Here is an 18,893-nt window from a genome sequence, read left to right as displayed (position 1 = left end):
CTAGGAGTGCGGGGCGTGTGGAGAGTGCGGGGCGTGTGGAGAGTGCAGGGCGTGTGGAGAGTGTGGGGCGTGTGGAGAGTGGAGAGTGCAGGGCGTGTGGAGAATGCAGGGCGTGTGGAGAGTGCGGGGCGTGTGGAGAGTGTGGGGCGTGTGGAGAGTGGAGAGTGCAGGGCGTGTGGAGAGTGGAGAGTGCAGGGCGTGTGGAGAATGCAGGGCGTGTGGAGAGTGCGGGGCGTGTGGAGAGTGTGGGGCGTGTGGAGAGTGGAGAGTGCAGGGCGTGTGGAGAGTGGAGAGTGCAGGGCGTGTGGAGAGTGCGGGGCGTGTGGAGAGTGGAGAGTGCAGGGCGTGTGGAGAGTGCGGGGCGTGTGGAGAGTGGAGAGTGCAGGGCGTGTGGAGAGTGCAGGGCGTGTGGAGAGTGCAGGGCGTGTGGAGAGTGGAGAGTGCAGGGCTTGTGGAGAGTGTGGGGCGTGTGGAGAGTGCGGGGCGTGTGGAGAGTGCAGGGCGTGTGGAGAGTGCAGGGCGTGTGGAGAGTGGAGAGTGCAGGGCGTGTGGAGAGTGCGGGGCGTGTGGAGAGTGGAGAGTGCAGGGCGTGTGGAGAGTGCAGGGCGTGTGGAGAGTGCGGGGCGTGTGGAGAGTGCGGGGCGTGTGGAGAGTGGAGAGTGCGGGGCGTGTGGAGAGTGCGGGGCGTGTGGAGAGTGTGGGGCGTGTGGAGAGTGGAGAGTGCGGGGCGTGTGGAGAGTGCGGGGCGTGTGGAGAGTGCGGGGCGTGTGGAGAGTGGAGAGTGCGGGGCGTGTGGAGAGTGCGGGGCGTGTGGAGAGTGCGGGGCGTGTGGAGAGTGCGGGGCGTGTGGAGAGTGCGGGGCGTGTGGAGAGTGCGGGGCGTGTGGAGAGTGTGGGGCGTGTGGAGAGTGGAGAGTGCGGGGCGTGTGGAGAGTGCGGGGCGTGTGGAGAGTGGAGAGTGCGGGGCGTGTGGAGAGTGCGGGGCGTGTGGAGAGTGTGGGGCGTGTGGAGAGTGGAGAGTGCGGGGCGTGTGGAGAGTGCGGGGCGTGTGGAGAGTGTGGGGCGTGTGGAGAGTGGAGAGTGCGGGGCGTGTGGAGAGTGCGGGGCGTGTGGAGAGTGGAGAGTGCGGGGCGTGTGGAGAGTGCGGGGCGTGTGGAGAGTGTGGGGCGTGTGGAGAGTGGAGAGTGCGGGGCGTGTGGAGAGTGCGGGGCGTGTGGAGAGTGCGGGGCGTGTGGAGAGTGTGGGGCGTGTGGAGAGTGTGGGGCGTGTGGAGAGTGGAGAGTGCGGGGCGTGTGGAGAGTGCGGGGCGTGTGGAGAGTGTGGGGCGTGTGGAAAGTGGAGAGTGCAGGGCGTGTGGAGAGTGCGGGGCGTGTGGAGAGTGTGGGGCGTGTGGAAAGTGGAGAGTACAGGGCGTGTGGAGAGTGTGGGGCGTGTGGAGAGTGTGGGGCGTGTGGAGAGTGTAGGGCGTGTGGAGAGTGCGGGGCGTGTGGAGAGTGTGGGGCGTGTGGAGAGTGTGGGGCGTGTGGAGAGTGGAGAGTGCGGGGCGTGTGGAGAGTGTGGGGCGTGTGGAGAGTGTGGGGCGTGTGGAGAGTGTAGGGCGTGTGGAGAGTGCGGGGCGTGTGGAGAGTGTGGGGCGTGTGGAGAGTGTGGGGCGTGTGGAGAGTGGAGAGTGTGGGGCGTGTGGAGAGTGTGGGGCGTGTGGAGAGTGGAGAGTGCGGGGCGTGTGGAGAGTGCGGGGCGTGTGGAGAGTGTGGGGCGTGTGGAGAGTGGAGAGTGCAGGGCGTGTGGAGAGTGCGGGGCGTGTGGAGAGTGTGGGGCGTGTGGAGAGTGGAGAGTGCAGGGCGTGTGGAGAGTGCGGGGCGTGTGGAGAGTGCGGGGCGTGTGGAGAGTGCGGGGCGTGTGGAGAGTGCGGGGCGTGTGGAGAGTGGAGAGTGCGGGGCGTGTGGAGAGTGCGGGGTGTGTGGAGAGTGGAGAGTGCAGGGCGTGTGGAGAGTGCGGGGCGTGTGGAGAGTGGAGAGTGCAGGGCGTGTGGAGTGTGTGGGGCGTGTGGAGAGTGGCGAGTGCGGGGCGTGTGGAGAGTGTGGGGCGTGTGGAGAGTGGAGAGTGCGGGGCGTGTGGAGAGTGCGGGGCGTGTGGAGAGTGTGGGGCGTGTGGAGAGTGGAGAGTGCAGGGCGTGTGGAGAGTGCGGGGCGTGTGGAGAGTGCGGGGCGTGTGGAGAGTGCGGGGCGTGTGGAGAGTGCGGGGCGTGTGGAGAGTGGAGAGTGTGGGGCGTGTGGAGAGTGCGGGGTGTGTGGAGAGTGGAGAGTGCAGGGCGTGTGGAGAGTGCGGGGCGTGTGGAGAGTGGAGAGTGCAGGGCGTGTGGAGTGTGTGGGGCGTGTGGAGAGTGGCGAGTGCGGGGCGTGTGGAGAGTGCGGGGCGTGTGGAGAGTGTGGGGCGTGTGGAGAGTGTGGGGCGTGTGGAGAGTGCGGGGCGTGTGGAGAGTGTGGGGCGTGTGGAGAGTGCGGGGCGTGTGGAGAGTGCGGGGCGTGTGGAGAGTGTGGGGCGTGTGGAAAGTGGAGAGTGCAGGGCGTGTGGAGAGTGCGGGGCGTGTGGAGAGTGCGGGGCGTGTGGAGAGTGCGGGGCGTGTGGAGAGTGCGGGGCGTGTGGAGAGTGGAGAGTGCGGGGCGTGTGGAGAGTGCGGGGTGTGTGGAGAGTGGAGAGTGCAGGGCGTGTGGAGAGTGCGGGGCGTGTGGAGAGTGGAGAGTGCAGGGCGTGTGGAGTGTGTGGGGCGTGTGGAGAGTGGCGAGTGCGGGGCGTGTGGAGAGTGCGGGGCGTGTGGAGAGTGCGGGGCGTGTGGAGAGTGTGGGGCGTGTGGAGAGTGCGGGGCGTGTGGAGAGTGCGGGGCGTGTGGAGAGTGGAGAGTGTAGGGCGTGTGGAGAGTGCGGGGCGTGTGGAGAGTGCGGGGCGTGTGGAGAGTGCGGTGCGTGTGGAGAGTGTGGGGCGTGTGGAGAGTGCGGGGCGTGTGGAGAGTGCGGGGCGTGTGGAGAGTGCGGGGCGTGTGGAGAGTGGAGAGTGCGGGGCGTGTGGAGAGTGCGGGGCGTGTGGAGAGTGGAGAGTGCAGGGCGTGTGGAGAGTGTGGGGCGTGTGGAGAGTGGAGAGTGCAGGGCGTGTGGAGAGTGCGGGGCGTGTGGAGAGTGGAGAGTGCGGGGCGTGTGGAGAGTGCGGGGTGTGTGGAGAGTGGAGAGTGCAGGGCGTGTGGAGAGTGTGGGGCGTGTGGAGAGTGGAGAGTGCGGGGCGTGTGGAGAGTGGAGAGTGCGGGGCGTGTGGAGAGTGTGGGGCGTGTGGAGAGTGTGGTGCGTGTGGAGAGTGTGGGGCGTGTGGAGAGTGGAGAGTGCAGGGCGTGTGGAGAGTGCGGGGCGTGTGGAGAGTGGAGAGTGTAGGGCGTGTGGAGAGTGCGGGGCGTGTGGAGAGTGTGGGGCGTGTGGAGAGTGCGGGGCGTGTGGAGAGTGCGGGGCGTGTGGAGAGTGTAGGGCGTGTGGAGAGTGTGGGGCGTGTGGAAAGTGGAGAGTGCAGGGCGTGTGGAGAGTGTGGGGCGTGTGGAGAGTGTGGGGCGTGTGGAGAGTGTAGGGCGTGTGGAGAGTGTGGGGCGTGTGGAGAGTGCGGGGCGTGTGGAGAGTGCGGGGCGTGTGGAGAGTGCGGGGCGTGTGGAGAGTGTGGGGCGTGTGGAGAGTGCGGGGCGTGTGGAGAGTGCGGGGCGTGTGGAGAGTGTAGGGCGTGTGGAGAGTGTGGGGCGTGTGGAGAGTGTGGGGCGTGTGGAGAGTGTGGGGCGTGTGGAAAGTGGAGAGTGCAGGGCGTGTGGAGAGTGTGGGGCGTGTGGAGAGTGTGGGGCGTGTGGAGAGTGCGGGGCGTGTGGAGAGTGTGGGGCGTGTGGAGAGTGTGGGGCGTGTGGAGAGTGAGGGGCGTGTGGAGAGTGTGGGGCGTGTGGAGAGTGCGGGGCGTGTGGAGAGTGGAGAGTGCAGGGCGTGTGGAGAGTGTGGGGCGTGTGGAGAGTGCGGGGCGTGTGGAGAGTGTGGGGCGTGTGGAGAGTGCGGGGCGTGTGGAGAGTGTGGGGCGTGTGGAGAGTGGAGAGTGCAGGGCGTGTGGAGAGTGAGGGGCGTGTGGAGAGTGCGGGGCGTGTGGAGAGTGCGGGGCGTGTGGAGAGTGCAGGGCGTGTGGAGAGTGCGGGGCGTGTGGAGAGTGCGGGGCGTGTGGAGAGTGTGGGGCGTGTGGAGAGTGCGGGGCGTGTGGAGAGTGTGGGGCGTGTGGAGAGTGGAGAGTGCGGGGCGTGTGGAGAGTGCGGGGCGTGTGGAGAGTGTGGGGCGTGTGGAGAGTGTGGGGCGTGTGGAGAGTGGAGAGTGCGGGGCGTGTGGAGAGTGCGGGGCGTGTGGAGAGTGTGGGGCGTGTGGAAAGTGGAGAGTGCAGGGCGTGTGGAGAGTGCGGGGCGTGTGGAGAGTGTGGGGCGTGTGGAGAGTGTGGGGCGTGTGGAGAGTGTGGGGCGTGTGGAGAGTGGAGAGTGCGGGGCGTGTGGAGAGTGCGGGGCGTGTGGAGAGTGGAGAGTGCGGGGCGTGTGGAGAGTGCGGGGCGTGTGGAGAGTGTAGGGCGTGTGGAGAGTGCGGGGCGTGTGGAGAGTGTGGGGCGTGTGGAGAGTGTGGGGCGTGTGGAGAGTGGAGAGTGCGGGGCGTGTGGAGAGTGCGGGGCGTGTGGAGAGTGGAGAGTGCGGGGCGTGTGGAGAGTGCGGGGCGTGTGGAGAGTGCGGGGCGTGTGGAGAGTGGAGAGTGCGGGGCGTGTGGAGAGTGCGGGGCGTGTGGAGAGTGCGGGGCGTGTGGAGAGTGCGGGGCGTGTGGAGAGTGGAGAGTGCGGGGCGTGTGGAGAGTGCGGGGCGTGTGGAGAGTGGAGAGTGTAGGGCGTGTGGAGAGTGCGGGGCGTGTGGAGAGTGCGGGGCGTGTGGAGAGTGCGGGGCGTGTGGAGAGTGTGGGGCGTGTGGAGAGTGGAGAGTGCGGGGCGTGTGGAGAGTGCGGGGCGTGTGGAGAGTGGAGAGTGTAGGGCGTGTGGAGAGTGCGGGGCGTGTGGAGAGTGCGGGGCGTGTGGAGAGTGGAGAGTGCAGGGCGTGTGGAGAGTGTAGGGCGTGTGGAGAGTGCAGGGCGTGTGGAGAGTGTGGGGCGTGTGGAGAGTGGAGAGTGTGGGGCGTGTGGAGAGTGGAGAGTGCGGGGTGTGTGGAGAGTGCGGGGCGTGTGGAGAGTGGAGAGTGTAGGGCGTGTGGAGAGTGCGGGGCGTGTGGAGAGTGCGGGGCGTGTGGAGAGTGCGGGGCGTGTGGAGAGTGGAGAGTGTAGGGCGTGTGGAGAGTGCGGGGCGTGTGGAGAGTGCGGGGCGTGTGGAGAGTGTGGTGCGTGTGGAGAGTGTGGGGCGTGTGGAGAGTGGAGAGTGCAGGGCGTGTGGAGAGTGCGGGGCGTGTGGAGAGTGGAGAGTGTAGGGCGTGTGGAGAGTGCGGGGCGTGTGGAGAGTGCGGGGCGTGTGGAGAGTGGAGAGTGCAGGGCGTGTGGAGAGTGTGGGGCGTGTGGAGAGTGCGGGGCGTGTGGAGAGTGTGGGGCGTGTGGAAAGTGGAGAGTGTAGGCGTGTGGAGAGTGTGGGGGCGTGTGGAGAGTGTGGGGCGTGTGGAGAGTGTAGGGCGTGTGGAGAGTGTGGGGCGTGTGGAGAGTGTAGGGCGTGTGGAGAGTGCAGGGCGTGTGGAGAGTGCGGGGCGTGTGGAGAGTGCAGGGCGTGTGGAAAGTGGAGAGTGCAGGGCGTGTGGAGAGTGTGGGGCGTGTGGAGAGTGTGGGGCGTGTGGAGAGTGCGGGGCGTGTGGAGAGTGCAGGGCGTGTGGAGAGTGCGGGGCGTGTGGAGAGTGTGGGGCGTGTGGAGAGTGTGGGGCGTGTGGAGAGTGGAGAGTGCGGGGTGTGTGGAGAGTGCGGGGCGTGTGGAGAGTGCGGGGCGTGTGGAGAGTGTGGGGCGTGTGGAGAGTGCGGGGCGTGTGGGGCTTGGGGGCAGGGGTGTGGGGGGAGTGTGGGGGAGTGTGCAGTGAGGGGAAATCTAGGAGTGTGGGGCTTGTGGAGAGTGTGGGGTGTGCGGGGCGTGTGCGGCGTGCGGGGCGTGTGGAGAGTGCGGGGTGTGTGGGGCGTGTGGAGAGTGCGGGGCTTGTGGAGAGTGCGGGGTGTGTAGGGCGTGTGGGGCATGTGGGGCGTGCAGGGCGAGGGTGGGTGCCAGGGTCCCGCCCAAGGAAGGGTCAACCTCCAAGGCTTCTAAAAAGTAACAGACTGAGCTCCAAGTTCTTTTCCTAAGGGCACTGAACTATCTTCTTGTCGGCTCATTCTACCCATCTAGCCATTAAATGTCGTCACAGAGAGGAGGGTGTTAGAAAGATAAATGACCTGTTATCCACCACCCGAATGCCAGGCAGGGGGGGCTTGGGTGGCGCGACCTCGTCAGCGGAGTCTGGGAGCAGCTCGGCCGACCGCGACATGCTGGTTGTCTTGTTCAGGATCTCCACCTCTCGATCTGTCAGCGGGGACTCGGACTGGCTGGGAAGCACAAAGAACGCAGGGTTACAGAGGTCACAGAGTAGCCTTTGGAAAGGAGGTGGGCTTTCAAGTCTTGTCGGGTGACCAGCACACTGGGCCCAGGCACGTCCTGACTCTGCATCTCGCTCCCTCGTATACAAAACCAGTCCTTCCAGTAGATGGTCTAAGCCCGTCTAAAGTGCTCCGATTTGTTTTACATTTGTGCGAGGGGATTATAGTCGATGAAGCCAAATGCTTTCAAACCAAATTCCCAAAACCCAATCTTCAGAGTTCTTTCCAATTATGAAAGGAAGCTGGACGAGAAAAGCAAGGTGTGGGGTCACTGGGTACTCTCATGCCCGGTTTTTAGAAAGAGGCACACTGACCATTAAGATCAGGAAATACTTCAAGGCACGTGTGAGTGGTATTCACTTTACAGTAACATAATCACTCCCCAGAGTTCACTGAAAAGGACCGTAGGCCTCAAAGAGCCACCTGACGCGGACTGCCTGATCTGGCTCCCATTCAGGTGTGGGCCCAACGTGAGCACAGTACCTGGAGGGTCCGGTCAGCACTTACCCATCAGGTTTGCAGGCCGGGGAGCTGGGTTTCACTGGGCTTGCTGGAGACGAACGCCCCTGCTTCTCGATGGTCAGTCTGACCAGCTCCTACCCCACAAAGGAAAAGGGCAGTGAGGCACAGGACGGTCCCGCACCCCTGCTTCTCGATGGTCAGTCTGACCAGCTCCTGCCCCACAAAGGAAAAGGGCAGTGAGGCACAGGACGGTCCCGCACCCCTGCTTCTCGATGGTCAGTCTGACCAGCTCCTGCCCCACAAAGGAAAAGGGCAGTGAGGCCCAAGACGGTCCCGCACCGCTGGTCTGCACCACAGCTGGGCCAGCGGTCCGCCCTCCACTGTGAGTCGCGTCTCTGTGCCCACAGACTCCCTGAACACCATGAATGCAAGAACTGCTACACTTAGGTCATCTGTGCGACTTCCCAAACGTTCCCGACCCTCCAAAAATACCTTCATAGCATGTCAAGAAGTTTCAAAAGCATCAAGGTTACTTCCTCTTGGAAGGGGGAAATGACAGACCCGTTGTCTCACAATGACTAAGCTCATCACAGAAATGAAACTCCCCTGGCAGAAGAGGTTCCCAGTCAGTCTGTGGGGAAGAACTATTCTCGAGTTCTCTAAAGCCTTTCTGTAGCGTGTAGGACGCTGCCTACTAAGGACCCAACCTCTGGCTCTGGGAAGGCGGCTTCCCAAAGTGAGCTGGGCACGGCTGTGGTGGCAGCTGATATCCTGAGATGACCGGCTGGCATCTTTGTCAATGGACAGAGTGTTAACGGCACTCTACCCAGCAGACAAATGACTTTACCAGATACTTTTTAAAACAGAAAAGAAGGACAAGGAGGGAGAGATGAGTTTTTCACTTAGAATGCTTTCCCCCATGTGACGAGCTCTGGCCACCACACACGCCCCCAGAGAGCCACTCGGAAAACACAGGACGTCCCAGTCACTCCGCTCGCCTCCAACACTTTCCACCTTCGCGCCATCACTTCTGCCTAGAACTTACACAGGGAGCCACACTGCATGCACACTTTTGTGTCCACGTCTTCTTCAGAACAGCCTATGGGTATCTAATTCACATGCCATAATTCAGACTTTTAGAACAGCAATTTTCTTTTCTTCCTGAAGTGAGAAGCAGGGAGGCAGAGAGACAGACTCCCGCATGCGCTGGACAGGGATCCACTGGCATGTCCACCAGGGGGCGATGCTCTGCCCATCTGGGGCTGTTCAGAGCAGCAATGTTCAACCAGGGTGTCACAATGTTTGAAATTGTCAAATAAAAAAATGACAACAGACAACACAACAATAGTCATCTGCTGTGAATGAATCAAAATCATACCTGTTTCATTTGTCAGGTTGGCAAAAAATGTCTTTTTTGGTGGGCCCTAGAACTGTTAGTGATTAGAGTACGTGTGCCGCAAGATGGAGAAGGTGGGAAGCTGCTGTCTTAGACGACATAGCCAGTGGTTTTCAGTCCGCTCACAGAGCTGTGCTGCTGTCAGCATGAACAGGGGCAGGCCTTCCCGTCGCCTCCAGAGGCACAGCACCCACGGGCAGCCCTGCCTGCTCCCTGCTCCCTGCCCACGCCCCGGTGCCCATGCATAGCCCTGCCCGCTCCCCACAGCCGCCCCGGCGCCCACGCCCTGCCTGTTCTCGCCCAGCCCCCAGGCCCCAGCGCCCACGCACAGCCCGCCCAGACCCCCGCAGCCACAGGCTGCTCTGTCTCTGTCCTCTCTCCTGCTCAGTGCAACACCGCACTTCTGTGTGCATGAGTAGTCGTTCCTTCTTACTCCTGAGCTGCATCCCCGTGCGTGGATGAGCCCACACTGCCTGTGCCCAACCTGCTGGACGGTCCTGCTTGTGCTGCAGGCGCTGATCGGGCTCTCAGCATGGAGTCCAGGCTAGAGTCACAGAGGAGCACCTGATTGGTGCTGGTGCAATGGACAGAGCGTTGGCCTGGGACGCTGAGGACCCACATCCCAAACTCTGAGGTCGCCGGCTTGAGTGCTGGCTTACCAGCTTAAGTGTGGGGTTGCTGGCTTGAGCAGGGGGTCATTGGTTTGCCTGGAGCCCCCTGGTCAAGGCACGTATGAGAAGCAATGACTGAAAAACAAAGTGCCGCAACTACGAGTTGATGCTTCTCATCTGTCTCCCTCCCTCCCTGTCTCTCTCTCTCTAGCTTAAAAAACCCCCACAAAACAGTTACAGAGGAGGCAGCAATGGATGCGTGTGTATAATACAGCAATGCGTTCCTAAATTGGATGCAAAGCCTCTCCAAGCTCAAAACACCACACACAGGAATCGTAACATATGTGGTAAGGCAGAGAGTTAATATCCTTCCTAAACCCAGGGTTCTTTCAAGAACACTGAAACTAGAGAAAAATAAACATCAAAGAAGTTCACAAATGCAAACACTAACAGGTTAATAATCATTAAAGATTCTCCAGCTTTGATGGTATTAAGACAGAGACCGCCTGACCTGTGGTGGTGCAGTGGATAAAGCGTCGACCTGGAAATGCTGAGGTCGCCGGTTCGAAACCCTGGGCTTGCCTGGTCAAGGCACATATGGGAGTTGATGCTTCCTGCTCCTCCCCTTCTCTCTCTCTCTCTCTCCCTCTCTCTCTCCTTTCTAGAACGAATAAATAAAATAAAATTAAAAAATTAAAAAAAAAAAAAGAAACCTCCAGACATGGCAGATGGGAGTAATGCTTGAGAAAGCCCTTCTAGAGGATGACTGGTTAGTCAAGCGTCTTTTTTTTTTTTTTTTTTTTTTCTGAAGCTGGAAACGGGGAGAGACAGTCAGATAGACTCCCGCATGCGCCCGACCGGGATCCACCCGGCACGCCCACCAGGGGCCGACGCTCTGCCCACCAGGGGGCGATGCTCTGCCCCTCCGGGGCATTGCTCTGCCGCGACCAGAGCCACTCTAGCGCCTGGGGCAGAGGCCAAGGAGCCATCCCCAGCGCCTGAGCCATCTTTGCTCCAATGGAGCCTTGGCTGCGGGAGGGGAAGAGAGAGACAGAGAGGAAGGAGGGGGGGTGGGGGGTGGAGAAGCAAATGGGCGCTTCTCCTATGTGCCCTGGCCGGGAATCGAACCCAGGTCCCCCACACGCCAGGCCGACGCTCTACCGCTGAGCCAACCAGCCAGGGCTAGTCAAGCGTCTTAAATATTTGTATTCTTTTAATAATAATTTAGCCCAAGAAAAATGTCATGGATGTATGCAAAAAGTTAAACCAGAAATGATGGTCATCATAGCATCATACATAATAGATAAAAGTAGACTACTCTATGTCCCATAATTAAATGTTCAATACTAGGTACTGATTATATAAGTTATGACGGCACTCAACAATGGATCGTTATATTGTCATTAAAAATCATCTCACAGCAAGGACGTATGCCAGTGCGGAGAGAGGAGGCAACATCGTGTCAGGTGGGAAGCAGCCCAGGTCTACACTGGTGGAGACAGAGTAGGCTTTGTAAACCAAACCAAACCAAACCGAACCAAACTGAACCAGACCAAACCAGAGTACATGTAGAGAAAAAATACTGCTATGAGACACCCCTTATTTTCTTGATTTTTTTTTTTATTTTCTTGATTTTGTTTCTCTGCTTTTTCTAAATTTGCTACAATGAATATGCATTACTTCTGGAATATTAATTAAAAAAAATTAGTATGTAAAGGCAGACCCATGTAACCAGAGCCAGCGTCCCTGCTCTAGCAGTAGATGCCTGTTCTCAGGGAAACGTGAAGAACTGAGAAGCCTATGAATTAAGGACCGGAAGAAGAAAGGTTAGTGGTTTCCTGGTATCACACGTTAGGAATGTGTAAGGAACAGCTCCCTGGTTGGGGTGCCCAGGCAGGATGGAGAGGAGAGAGGCTGTGCAATCAGAGGAGCTAGCAGGTGGAAGGAAGGCTGCAGCCGCAGCCTGGAGGAGGAAGGGAGGACAGCTTGTCACAAAAGGCCGTCACCAGGCCAAGAAGAACATCCGGACCTCCGGGGAGTCTGAGGCCAGATCACAGTGCGTGGACACCCCACCACTGGTAGCTGCTGACTTAGGAAACAATTCCACTAATTCTTCATTGAATCCTAAACAATTATAATTGAAACGCCATCTTTCTGGAAAAGCAGTTGGGTGAACTCAACTGTGGAATGACAGCACATGTGCAAGCATGCAGCTGCATTCCAGGACGACGTCATGGCTGTGTGGTGACGGCAGCAGCTCTGTGTTCCACCGCTGGCTGGCCTGGGCTGGGACAGAGTAAGGGGCCGCTTTCTGTGTTTCCCACCAAGCTTCCAGCCCGAGGAGACCAGCCCGGGGCCTTCAGTCTCAACCTGCCTTTACCATGACAGGCAGATGAGGATCCCTGGACGATCATGCATACGGCTACCGTGCCAATACCCTCACCTCATCCAGAGCTCCTCATCCGTGACGTGGTGAGAGCCCAACTCCTCCCCTGCAGTGCAGGGGAGAAAGACTGAGATGACACCAGACTGTGTCCAGAGCTGGTGACTATAATCTAGACAACTGCCAGTTCACCAAGATGCAGTTTTCAAAGTCAAAAGGTCTTTGGAAAAGGAACTTTCTAATACATAATACTTAATTTCTACGTTCGTTTTATTCCTGCTGAAAATGATGCCAGATATGGTTCCATATTAAATGACCTTTGACAAATCAAAGGACATTCTGGTGCTCACTAAGAGAGGAGTGGTCCCATCCACTCCTGGGCGAGGGGACACGAGTCGCACAGGGAAGGGCCCCGGGAGGTGCCCACAGGGAACACTGTCATTGCTAGACTCTCACGCTGCCCCTGCTACAAAGTCCTCAAGGACGCTGTATCGTGGCTGAGGTCCTCCAGGTCACAGAGAAAACACACTTGAACTGGAAGGTGCACCATTTTACCACCTGTGACCTGCTGCTCACGTTCACGCCCACCGCTGCCTGTCCTGCCACCTTCTGGCCCGGTGACTCTCCTGGGTGCAGCGCCCAGTGCCCAGCGCCCAGGGAGACATGTGCTGATGGTCACCACACAACGCCTGTACTGGTTAGCTGCCTGAAGACAAGTTCTTCCCTCAGGACACTGACTACAGGCCCGTGCGGAGTTTCCTGTCACTGAAGCGACATAACAGAGTCACAGGGCTGGCCAGCCCCAGTGTGACTTTCATGACAACAAAAAGGGTGCTCCCCTGCCCACATCCAAAGTGTGTGTGTGGGGGGAGGGGGAGGCAGCAACTGAAGAGAAGTGTCTTCTTGGTCACACACAGCGGGGAAGCAGAGGACGAAGCAGGCAAGGGCAGGGAGGACGGGGTGGTGGGGTGGCTCCCGCAGGCGTACGCCCAGTCCCCAGGCAGCCAGCCGGGACCCACAGAAAAGCAATGCTGGCCTGGGTCTGCACGGTGGAGAGGACGGGGTGGTGGGGTGGCTCCCGCAGGCGTACGCCCAGTCCCCAGGCAGCCAGCCGGGACCCACAGAAAAGCAATGCTGGCCTGGGTCTGCACGGTGGAGAGGCACAGCTTAAAAGCTGGGCACCTTTGTGTCCAAAAGCATAACATCCTACAGTTGGGGCAAGACGCTACCACTGAAACAACGAATGCCAAAGAAGCCTGCAGATCATCGAGACCTTCTCTTGTCCTTGTAACAGGCAGGGCAACCAGCACGAGAAAGCACGCAGGCTCAGCCAGGAGACACGGTCGTTCCAGCTCCTGGTGTGGACAGGACTGACTTCTACACCCCGTGTCCTTGACAGTGAAGAGCAGTAAATGTTTGTGTAGTCTCCATGTTAGCAGCTTTGCTAGGAAAAATACCTGACTAGAAAAAAACAGCTCAGAAAATAAACTGGGAGCAGTTAGGAGAGGAAGGACAGTTGTCTTACTGTAAGCCACCCTGTTATTTTAAAAATCAAAACAACAGTCTGACCTGCAGTGGTGCAGTGAACAGAGCGTTGACCTGGAGTGCTGAGATCGCTGGTTTGAAACTCTGGGTTTGCCCAGTCAGGGCACAAACGAGAAGCAACTTCTGAGTTGATGCTTCCTGCCCCCTTCTCTCTCTCCTCTCTCTAAAATCAGTGAGTAAAATCTTTAAAGAAAGAAAAAGAACAGAACACCCCTAGGCCCCGAATGTCTGAAACCGCCAGAGAGGCGCCTCGGACTTACAGGAGCGCCTCGGACTTACAGGAGCGGTCCCAGGACTGCTGGAGGGACACTTGTACACATCACCAGCCGCTTCTCTCCCCGCCTTCCCGCCTCTCCTGCGCTCCTCCCCCGAGAGCAGGAGTATGCTTGGTCCACTGCACGTGGGGAGTGCTCAAAGACATGATGAGTAACAGGAATCCACGTGGCCACCCAGAGAACTATTTGAAATGACGCAGAATGACAGATAACCTGAAGGTCAGGAACAACTCTGAAGCATCTTTCACAATTTACTAACATGTGGATGGAAGTAACTGGTGCTGCTATTCTGAAACAGTTGTGTTTGTACTGTGGGAAAAAGCAAATGACCCATTCATTATGTTGATACTACATTACTGAAAACTGGGATTTCCAGTGTGGGAGGAAGAAAATTCAGCTATGAGTTTGAAGAGGTTAAGTAAAATCCCTGTGGTTATGAATGTGAACTGGAAGTACTAGTATAAACTCTAGATGTGTTAGGGGTTTTTTTGAGAGAGAGAGAGGCATTAACTCTTGTTCCACTTGGTTGTGTGATCATTGTTTCTCATATGTGCTTTGACCGGGGACAGAACTGGCGACCTCGGGGTCAAGCCAGCAACCCTGGCAATCTCAATCCATGTGTTACTCGCTGCGCAACCCCTGGTGCAGGAGAGATGTGTTTAGTTTTAAAGAGACTAAACTCAGGATCAATCAGCAGCAATAAGGAACGTCAGGCCGCAGAGTGTAGTCTCCAAATTCCATTTTCCAATAAAAGGAACCAGAGCTCCTTAAAGGAATGTCCACTTCCAGGTCTATAGTAAGAAACGTACAAGACGACTTCTAACTCAATAATAGAAAAATAATCAACAAATGGACAAAGGGTCTGAAGAGACATTTCTCCAAAGATATACAAATAGCCAATAAGCACATGAAAAGAGACTCAAGATCAGTAGCCATTAGAGAAATAGAAATCAAACTACAAGACACCAGCTCACCCCAGCAGGATGGCTAGAATGAAACCGATAGTGTCAGTGCGGGTGTGGAGGGGGTGGACCCTCACACCCTGCTGGGGGGATGTCAACTGGTGCAGCTGCTTCGAAAAGCTGTCTGGCAGCTCCCCGTAAGACTGGAGTTACTGTACAGCCCAGCAACCACACTCCTAGGTGGGTACCCAAGACAAATGAAAACATACGTCCACATAAAAACCTGTACACAGATGTTCACAGCAGCATTACTCATAATTGCCAAAAAGTGGAAACAACCCAAATGCCTGTGAATAAATAGTATGTGGTGTTTCCACACGATGGAGTATTATTTGGAAATAAAAATAAATCAAGTGCTGAGACATGCTGCAATACAGATGAACTTTGAAACATTGTGCTAAGTGACAGGAGCAGTCACAAAGGCCCCTGGTGCATGAATTGGTTATGTGAAATGTCCAGATCAGGCAAATTATAGAGACAGGAAGCAGTTTAGTGGGTGCCTAAGGATGGGGGTATGGGAAGAACTGGGAGAGGGTTTGGGGTACTTTCTGAAGCAATAAAAATGTTCTAAAATTATGGTGATGGTTACACAACTCTGAATATGCTAAAAATCATTAAATTGTACATTTTAAATGGGTGAACTGAATGGTATGGGCATTATATCTCAATAAAGCTGTTACCTAAATCAACAAGTAAATAAGCACAAGATGAATCCAAGAACATCTTTTTACACCAAAAAGTGAGAAAACAATCAAAGAGTTCCAGGGTTAGCTCAAAATGAACTCTAGAAACGTGAAGCTTTTACCGGTCAAAGATGGGACTTGGGTATTATTAAGAACAATAATGGCGCCTGACCAAGCGGTGGTGTAGTGGATAGAGCGTCAGACTGGGATGCCGAGGACCCAGGTTCGAGACCCCGAGGTCACCAGCTTGAGCGCGGGTTCATTTGGTTTGAGCAAAGCTCACCAGCTTGGACCCAAGGTTGCTGGCTTAAGCAAGGGGTCACTCGGTCTGCTGAAGGCCCACGGTCAAGGCACATATGAGAAAGCAATCAATGAACAACTAAGGTGTCGCAATGCACAACGAAAAACTAATGACTAATGCTTCTCATCTCTCCGTTCCTGTCTATCTCTGACTCTCTCTCTCTGTCTCTGCAAAAAAAAAAAAAAAAAAAGAATAATGGCAACGTACTAGACCATCTCAAGTACACTTAAATTCATGAGTTCAAAATGATTTTTTAAAAAAATTTATTTATTCACTTTAGAGAGGAGAGAGAGAAAGAAGGGAGTAGGAGCAGGAAGCAACAACTCCCATTATGTGCCTTGACCAGGCAAGCGCAGGGATTCGAACCAGAGATCTCAATGTTCCAGGTTGATGCTTTATCCATTGTGCCACCACAGGTCAGGACAAAATGATACTTTTAAAACTCAGCCCTGGTCAGCTGGCTTAGTGGTAAAGCGTTGGCCCAGCGTGTGGAAGTCCTAGGTTCAATTCCCAGTAAGGGCACACAGTAGAAGTGACCATCTGTTTCTCCACCCCCCCCTTTCTTCTCCCATAACCATGGCTTGATTGGTTCAAGCAAGGTGGCCCCAGGTGCTGAGGATGGCTCTATGGCCTTACCTCAGGTGCTAAAGTAACTCGGCTGCTAAGCAACAGAGCAGCAGCCACAGACGGGCAGAGCATCATCTGGTAGGGGGCTTGCCAGGTAGGTCCCATTCCGGAGGCACATGAAGGAGTCTCTCTGCCTCCCTGCTTCTCACTTAATTAAAAAACAAACAAACCAATTCAATTCCTTGTTCATATCAGTGGGTGCTAGGATTTTGATATCTGATAAAAAGAAAGAATGAAGCATTGATCCTGAATTTCCTGAGAAGTGTAACTCAGGAAACCAGAAACTGACAAGGGGAAGTCTCATTCATATGTATTCTAGCTCAGCAATGAGGAGGGGTGACAGAAAGGATGAGAATGTCATCATTTTGCAACCCTAATGAACTCATGGGTCTAGGGCCCCGTGGTCGGCAAACTCATTAGTCAACAGAGCCAAGTATCAACAGTACGATTGAAATTTCTTTTGAGAGCCAAATTTTTAAAATTTAAACTATATAGGTAGGTACATTGTTATGAATTTAATTAGGGTACTCCTAAACTGGCCAAAGAGCCGCACTCAAGGGGCCAAAGAGCGGCGTGTGGCTCGCGAGCCAGTTTGCCGACCACTGGAATCATGCCAACAGCTGTTCACGTCAGAAAGGGGACGGTGCTGCTGAGGGAAGCTGATGGAAGCACAGGGTGTCACCTAGGAATCATTCTACATACAAGAAAGCTAATCCAATTCAGCCTCTAGTATAAATTCAAGGGATAGAACAGCATGTTAAATGACACTGTATAGATGTAACCAGTGAAATCTAGAATGTGAGAGACTTTTAGGAGGAATAAGCCTTTCTAAAAACATATAAATTTTCTGACCTGTGGTGGCGCAGTGGATAAAGCGTCAACCTGGAAATGCTGAGGCTGCTGGTTCGAAACCCTGGGCTTGCCTGGTCAAGACACATCCAAGAAGCAACTACTATGAGTTGAAGCTTCTTGCTCCTCCCCTTCTTTCTCTCTCTCCTCTCTCTAAAATCAATAAATAAAATCTTTAAGAAAAACATTAATAATCTGCAAGGAGAAAGGTAGAGAGGTAGAGAGGTGGGGAACTGTAGACGTATGAATGAATTGCAGTGCATGGACTTCCTTTAGATCCTGAACTGAAGAATTCTTTAAAGAAGCAAACTACATCCTGGAGGCCAAGCTCAGCCTGGGCTGGCTTTCTCTAAGGCCCTCAAGGTAAGAATGCTTTATTAAAGAAAATTAAACTTTTTAAAATCAAACAAAGGCTATGCAACCGAGACTGTGTGTAGCCTGAGAACCCTGTAACGGCCCTTGTCTGGCCTTCACAGAACAGGTCTGTCCTGCTTGAAGATAGGCATTAAGTTATCCACAGAGGTGATGCCTGGGGTTTGCTCCCAAATAATCTGGGAGTGTAGGCGGGGCATGAGGGGAACACAGCCGGCCATGAGCCACGTGACAGGGCTTCGTGATGTGATTCTCTCTCTCTTTTTTTGGCAAATGTTTGAAATTTTTCATCCAAAAATTTAAATATAGGCTGAATGAGGAATAAAAAGAGATGGCCCATTTGAAATGCCAGTGTGGCAGACAGCTAGGTGCTCCACAGTATCTGTTCTTCATTATGAATAGAAGTTTTGTGGAAGCACCCTTAAGTGGAGAAGACACAACTTCCTGCTCTCTCTCTCTTTGCGGGCTGGAATGCAGTCCTAATGGATAGAGACGCGCAGCTGTTTTGGACCCGGAGGTGGAATGCATGTGTCAAGGATGGCAGGAAAGCAATGGGAGAAGATAATGCCCTGACCCTTTCGTTAAGCTGTCATCACATTAGCTACAATCGCCTGTCTCTGGGCTTCTCATACACGAAAGAGAAAAATGTTCTATCTTTTAAAAGTCAGTAGTTTTCATTTTCTTGCGGTCAAACCTAACCCTAACCGATACAGTCCGGAGAACATTTCTCACACAACATTCCCGTCACACAAAGTAAGTCCGGTATGCGGCCCAACTCCGGGTAACAGAACTGCAGGTGCTCCAAGGTTTCCAAGTCTGTCAGTGTGAGGCTTAAAAATGATAGTTAAACAACGTGTGTGGGGCGGAGCTGGACCCAGGGAAAGAGGCGCAGGGCTGAGTGGGGGTCCCTGGAAGGCTGCGGAGAGGACGGAGCAGAGGGACCAAGGAGGTGGGTATGAAGCTGTGTATCTGAGGTCGGAAGAAAGCTGAAATGTAAATGGTAAGTTAGGAAGAGTTGGGGTGTTGGTTTCAAAAGTACACTCTAGGGTAGTGGTCCCCAACCTTTTTTGGGCCACGGACTGGTTTAATGTCAGAAAATATTTTCACGGACCGGCCTTTAGGGTGGGACGGATAAATGTATCATGTGACCGAGACAAGCGTTAAGAGTGAGTCTTAGACGAATGTAACAGAGGGAATCTGGTCATTTTTAAAAAATAAAACATCGTTCAGACTTAAATATAAATAAAACATTAATAATGTAAGTTATTTATTCTTTCTCTGCGGACCGGCACTAAATGGCCCACGAACTGGTACCGGTCCGCGGCCCGGGGTTTGGGGACCACTGCACTAGGGTATCTATCTGATGGATTTGAGGAACTCGGTCCCACACAGCCGGGTCCTATGGGCTGGGGGTGCTTCCGAGGGAAACAGAAGTGAAGGCCCTCACGCTCGCTCCTTCCTTCCTCCCCCCTCCTTCCTCCCTTCCTTCCTCGGACAGTCACTGTCACCGCCGGGCCTCAGGCTGCCATTGGAAAAGCACCTGCTTGGGGCAGACAGAATAATAACGAGGGTTCATCTTTCAACAACCACAGTGAAGTTGGTAAAGGTGAGCTACACTAGAAATGAACATTTTGACAGTTAATAGGCCTCACCCACCATTTACTGGGCACCTGGTACTTACCAGGTACTTTATCTTCCTTAATCTTTCTTTAATCTTCAGGGTAAATATGTAAGAACCTACTTGACACTCAGAGAAGTAACTTGCCCAAGTTTATAGAGCTAACAAGTGACATTTATGGGAGGGG

The 18,893-nt window shown here is 55.3% G+C and overlaps 2 protein-coding genes across 14 annotated transcripts in view; one reads left to right on the top strand and one right to left on the bottom strand.

Moving 5' to 3' along the window:
- Positions 1-18,893, top strand: part of PRRT1B (proline rich transmembrane protein 1B) — a 596,855-nt gene that overhangs the window by 73,028 nt on the left and 504,934 nt on the right. The gene's annotated exons all lie outside the window — the stretch shown is intronic.
- Positions 1-18,893, bottom strand: part of RAPGEF1 (Rap guanine nucleotide exchange factor 1) — a 152,553-nt gene that overhangs the window by 48,537 nt on the left and 85,123 nt on the right. For all 13 annotated transcript variants that reach the window (XM_066366841.1, XM_066366843.1, XM_066366852.1 and 10 more), the window contains 2 exons: positions 7,130-7,218; positions 6,422-6,571 (listed from right to left, as the gene is read on the bottom strand). In XM_066366841.1, the coding sequence (XP_066222938.1) occupies positions 6,422-6,571; positions 7,130-7,218 (239 nt within the window). The remainder of the gene's footprint in view (positions 1-6,421; positions 6,572-7,129; positions 7,219-18,893) is intronic.

The sequence above is a fragment of the Saccopteryx leptura genome, chromosome 2 (genome assembly GCF_036850995.1).
Source record: "Saccopteryx leptura isolate mSacLep1 chromosome 2, mSacLep1_pri_phased_curated, whole genome shotgun sequence".
NCBI classification, from domain to species: Eukaryota; Metazoa; Chordata; class Mammalia; order Chiroptera; family Emballonuridae; genus Saccopteryx; species Saccopteryx leptura.
The sequence above is the reverse complement of the archived record's forward strand: the minus strand, read 5'-3'. Positions and strand labels throughout refer to the sequence as shown.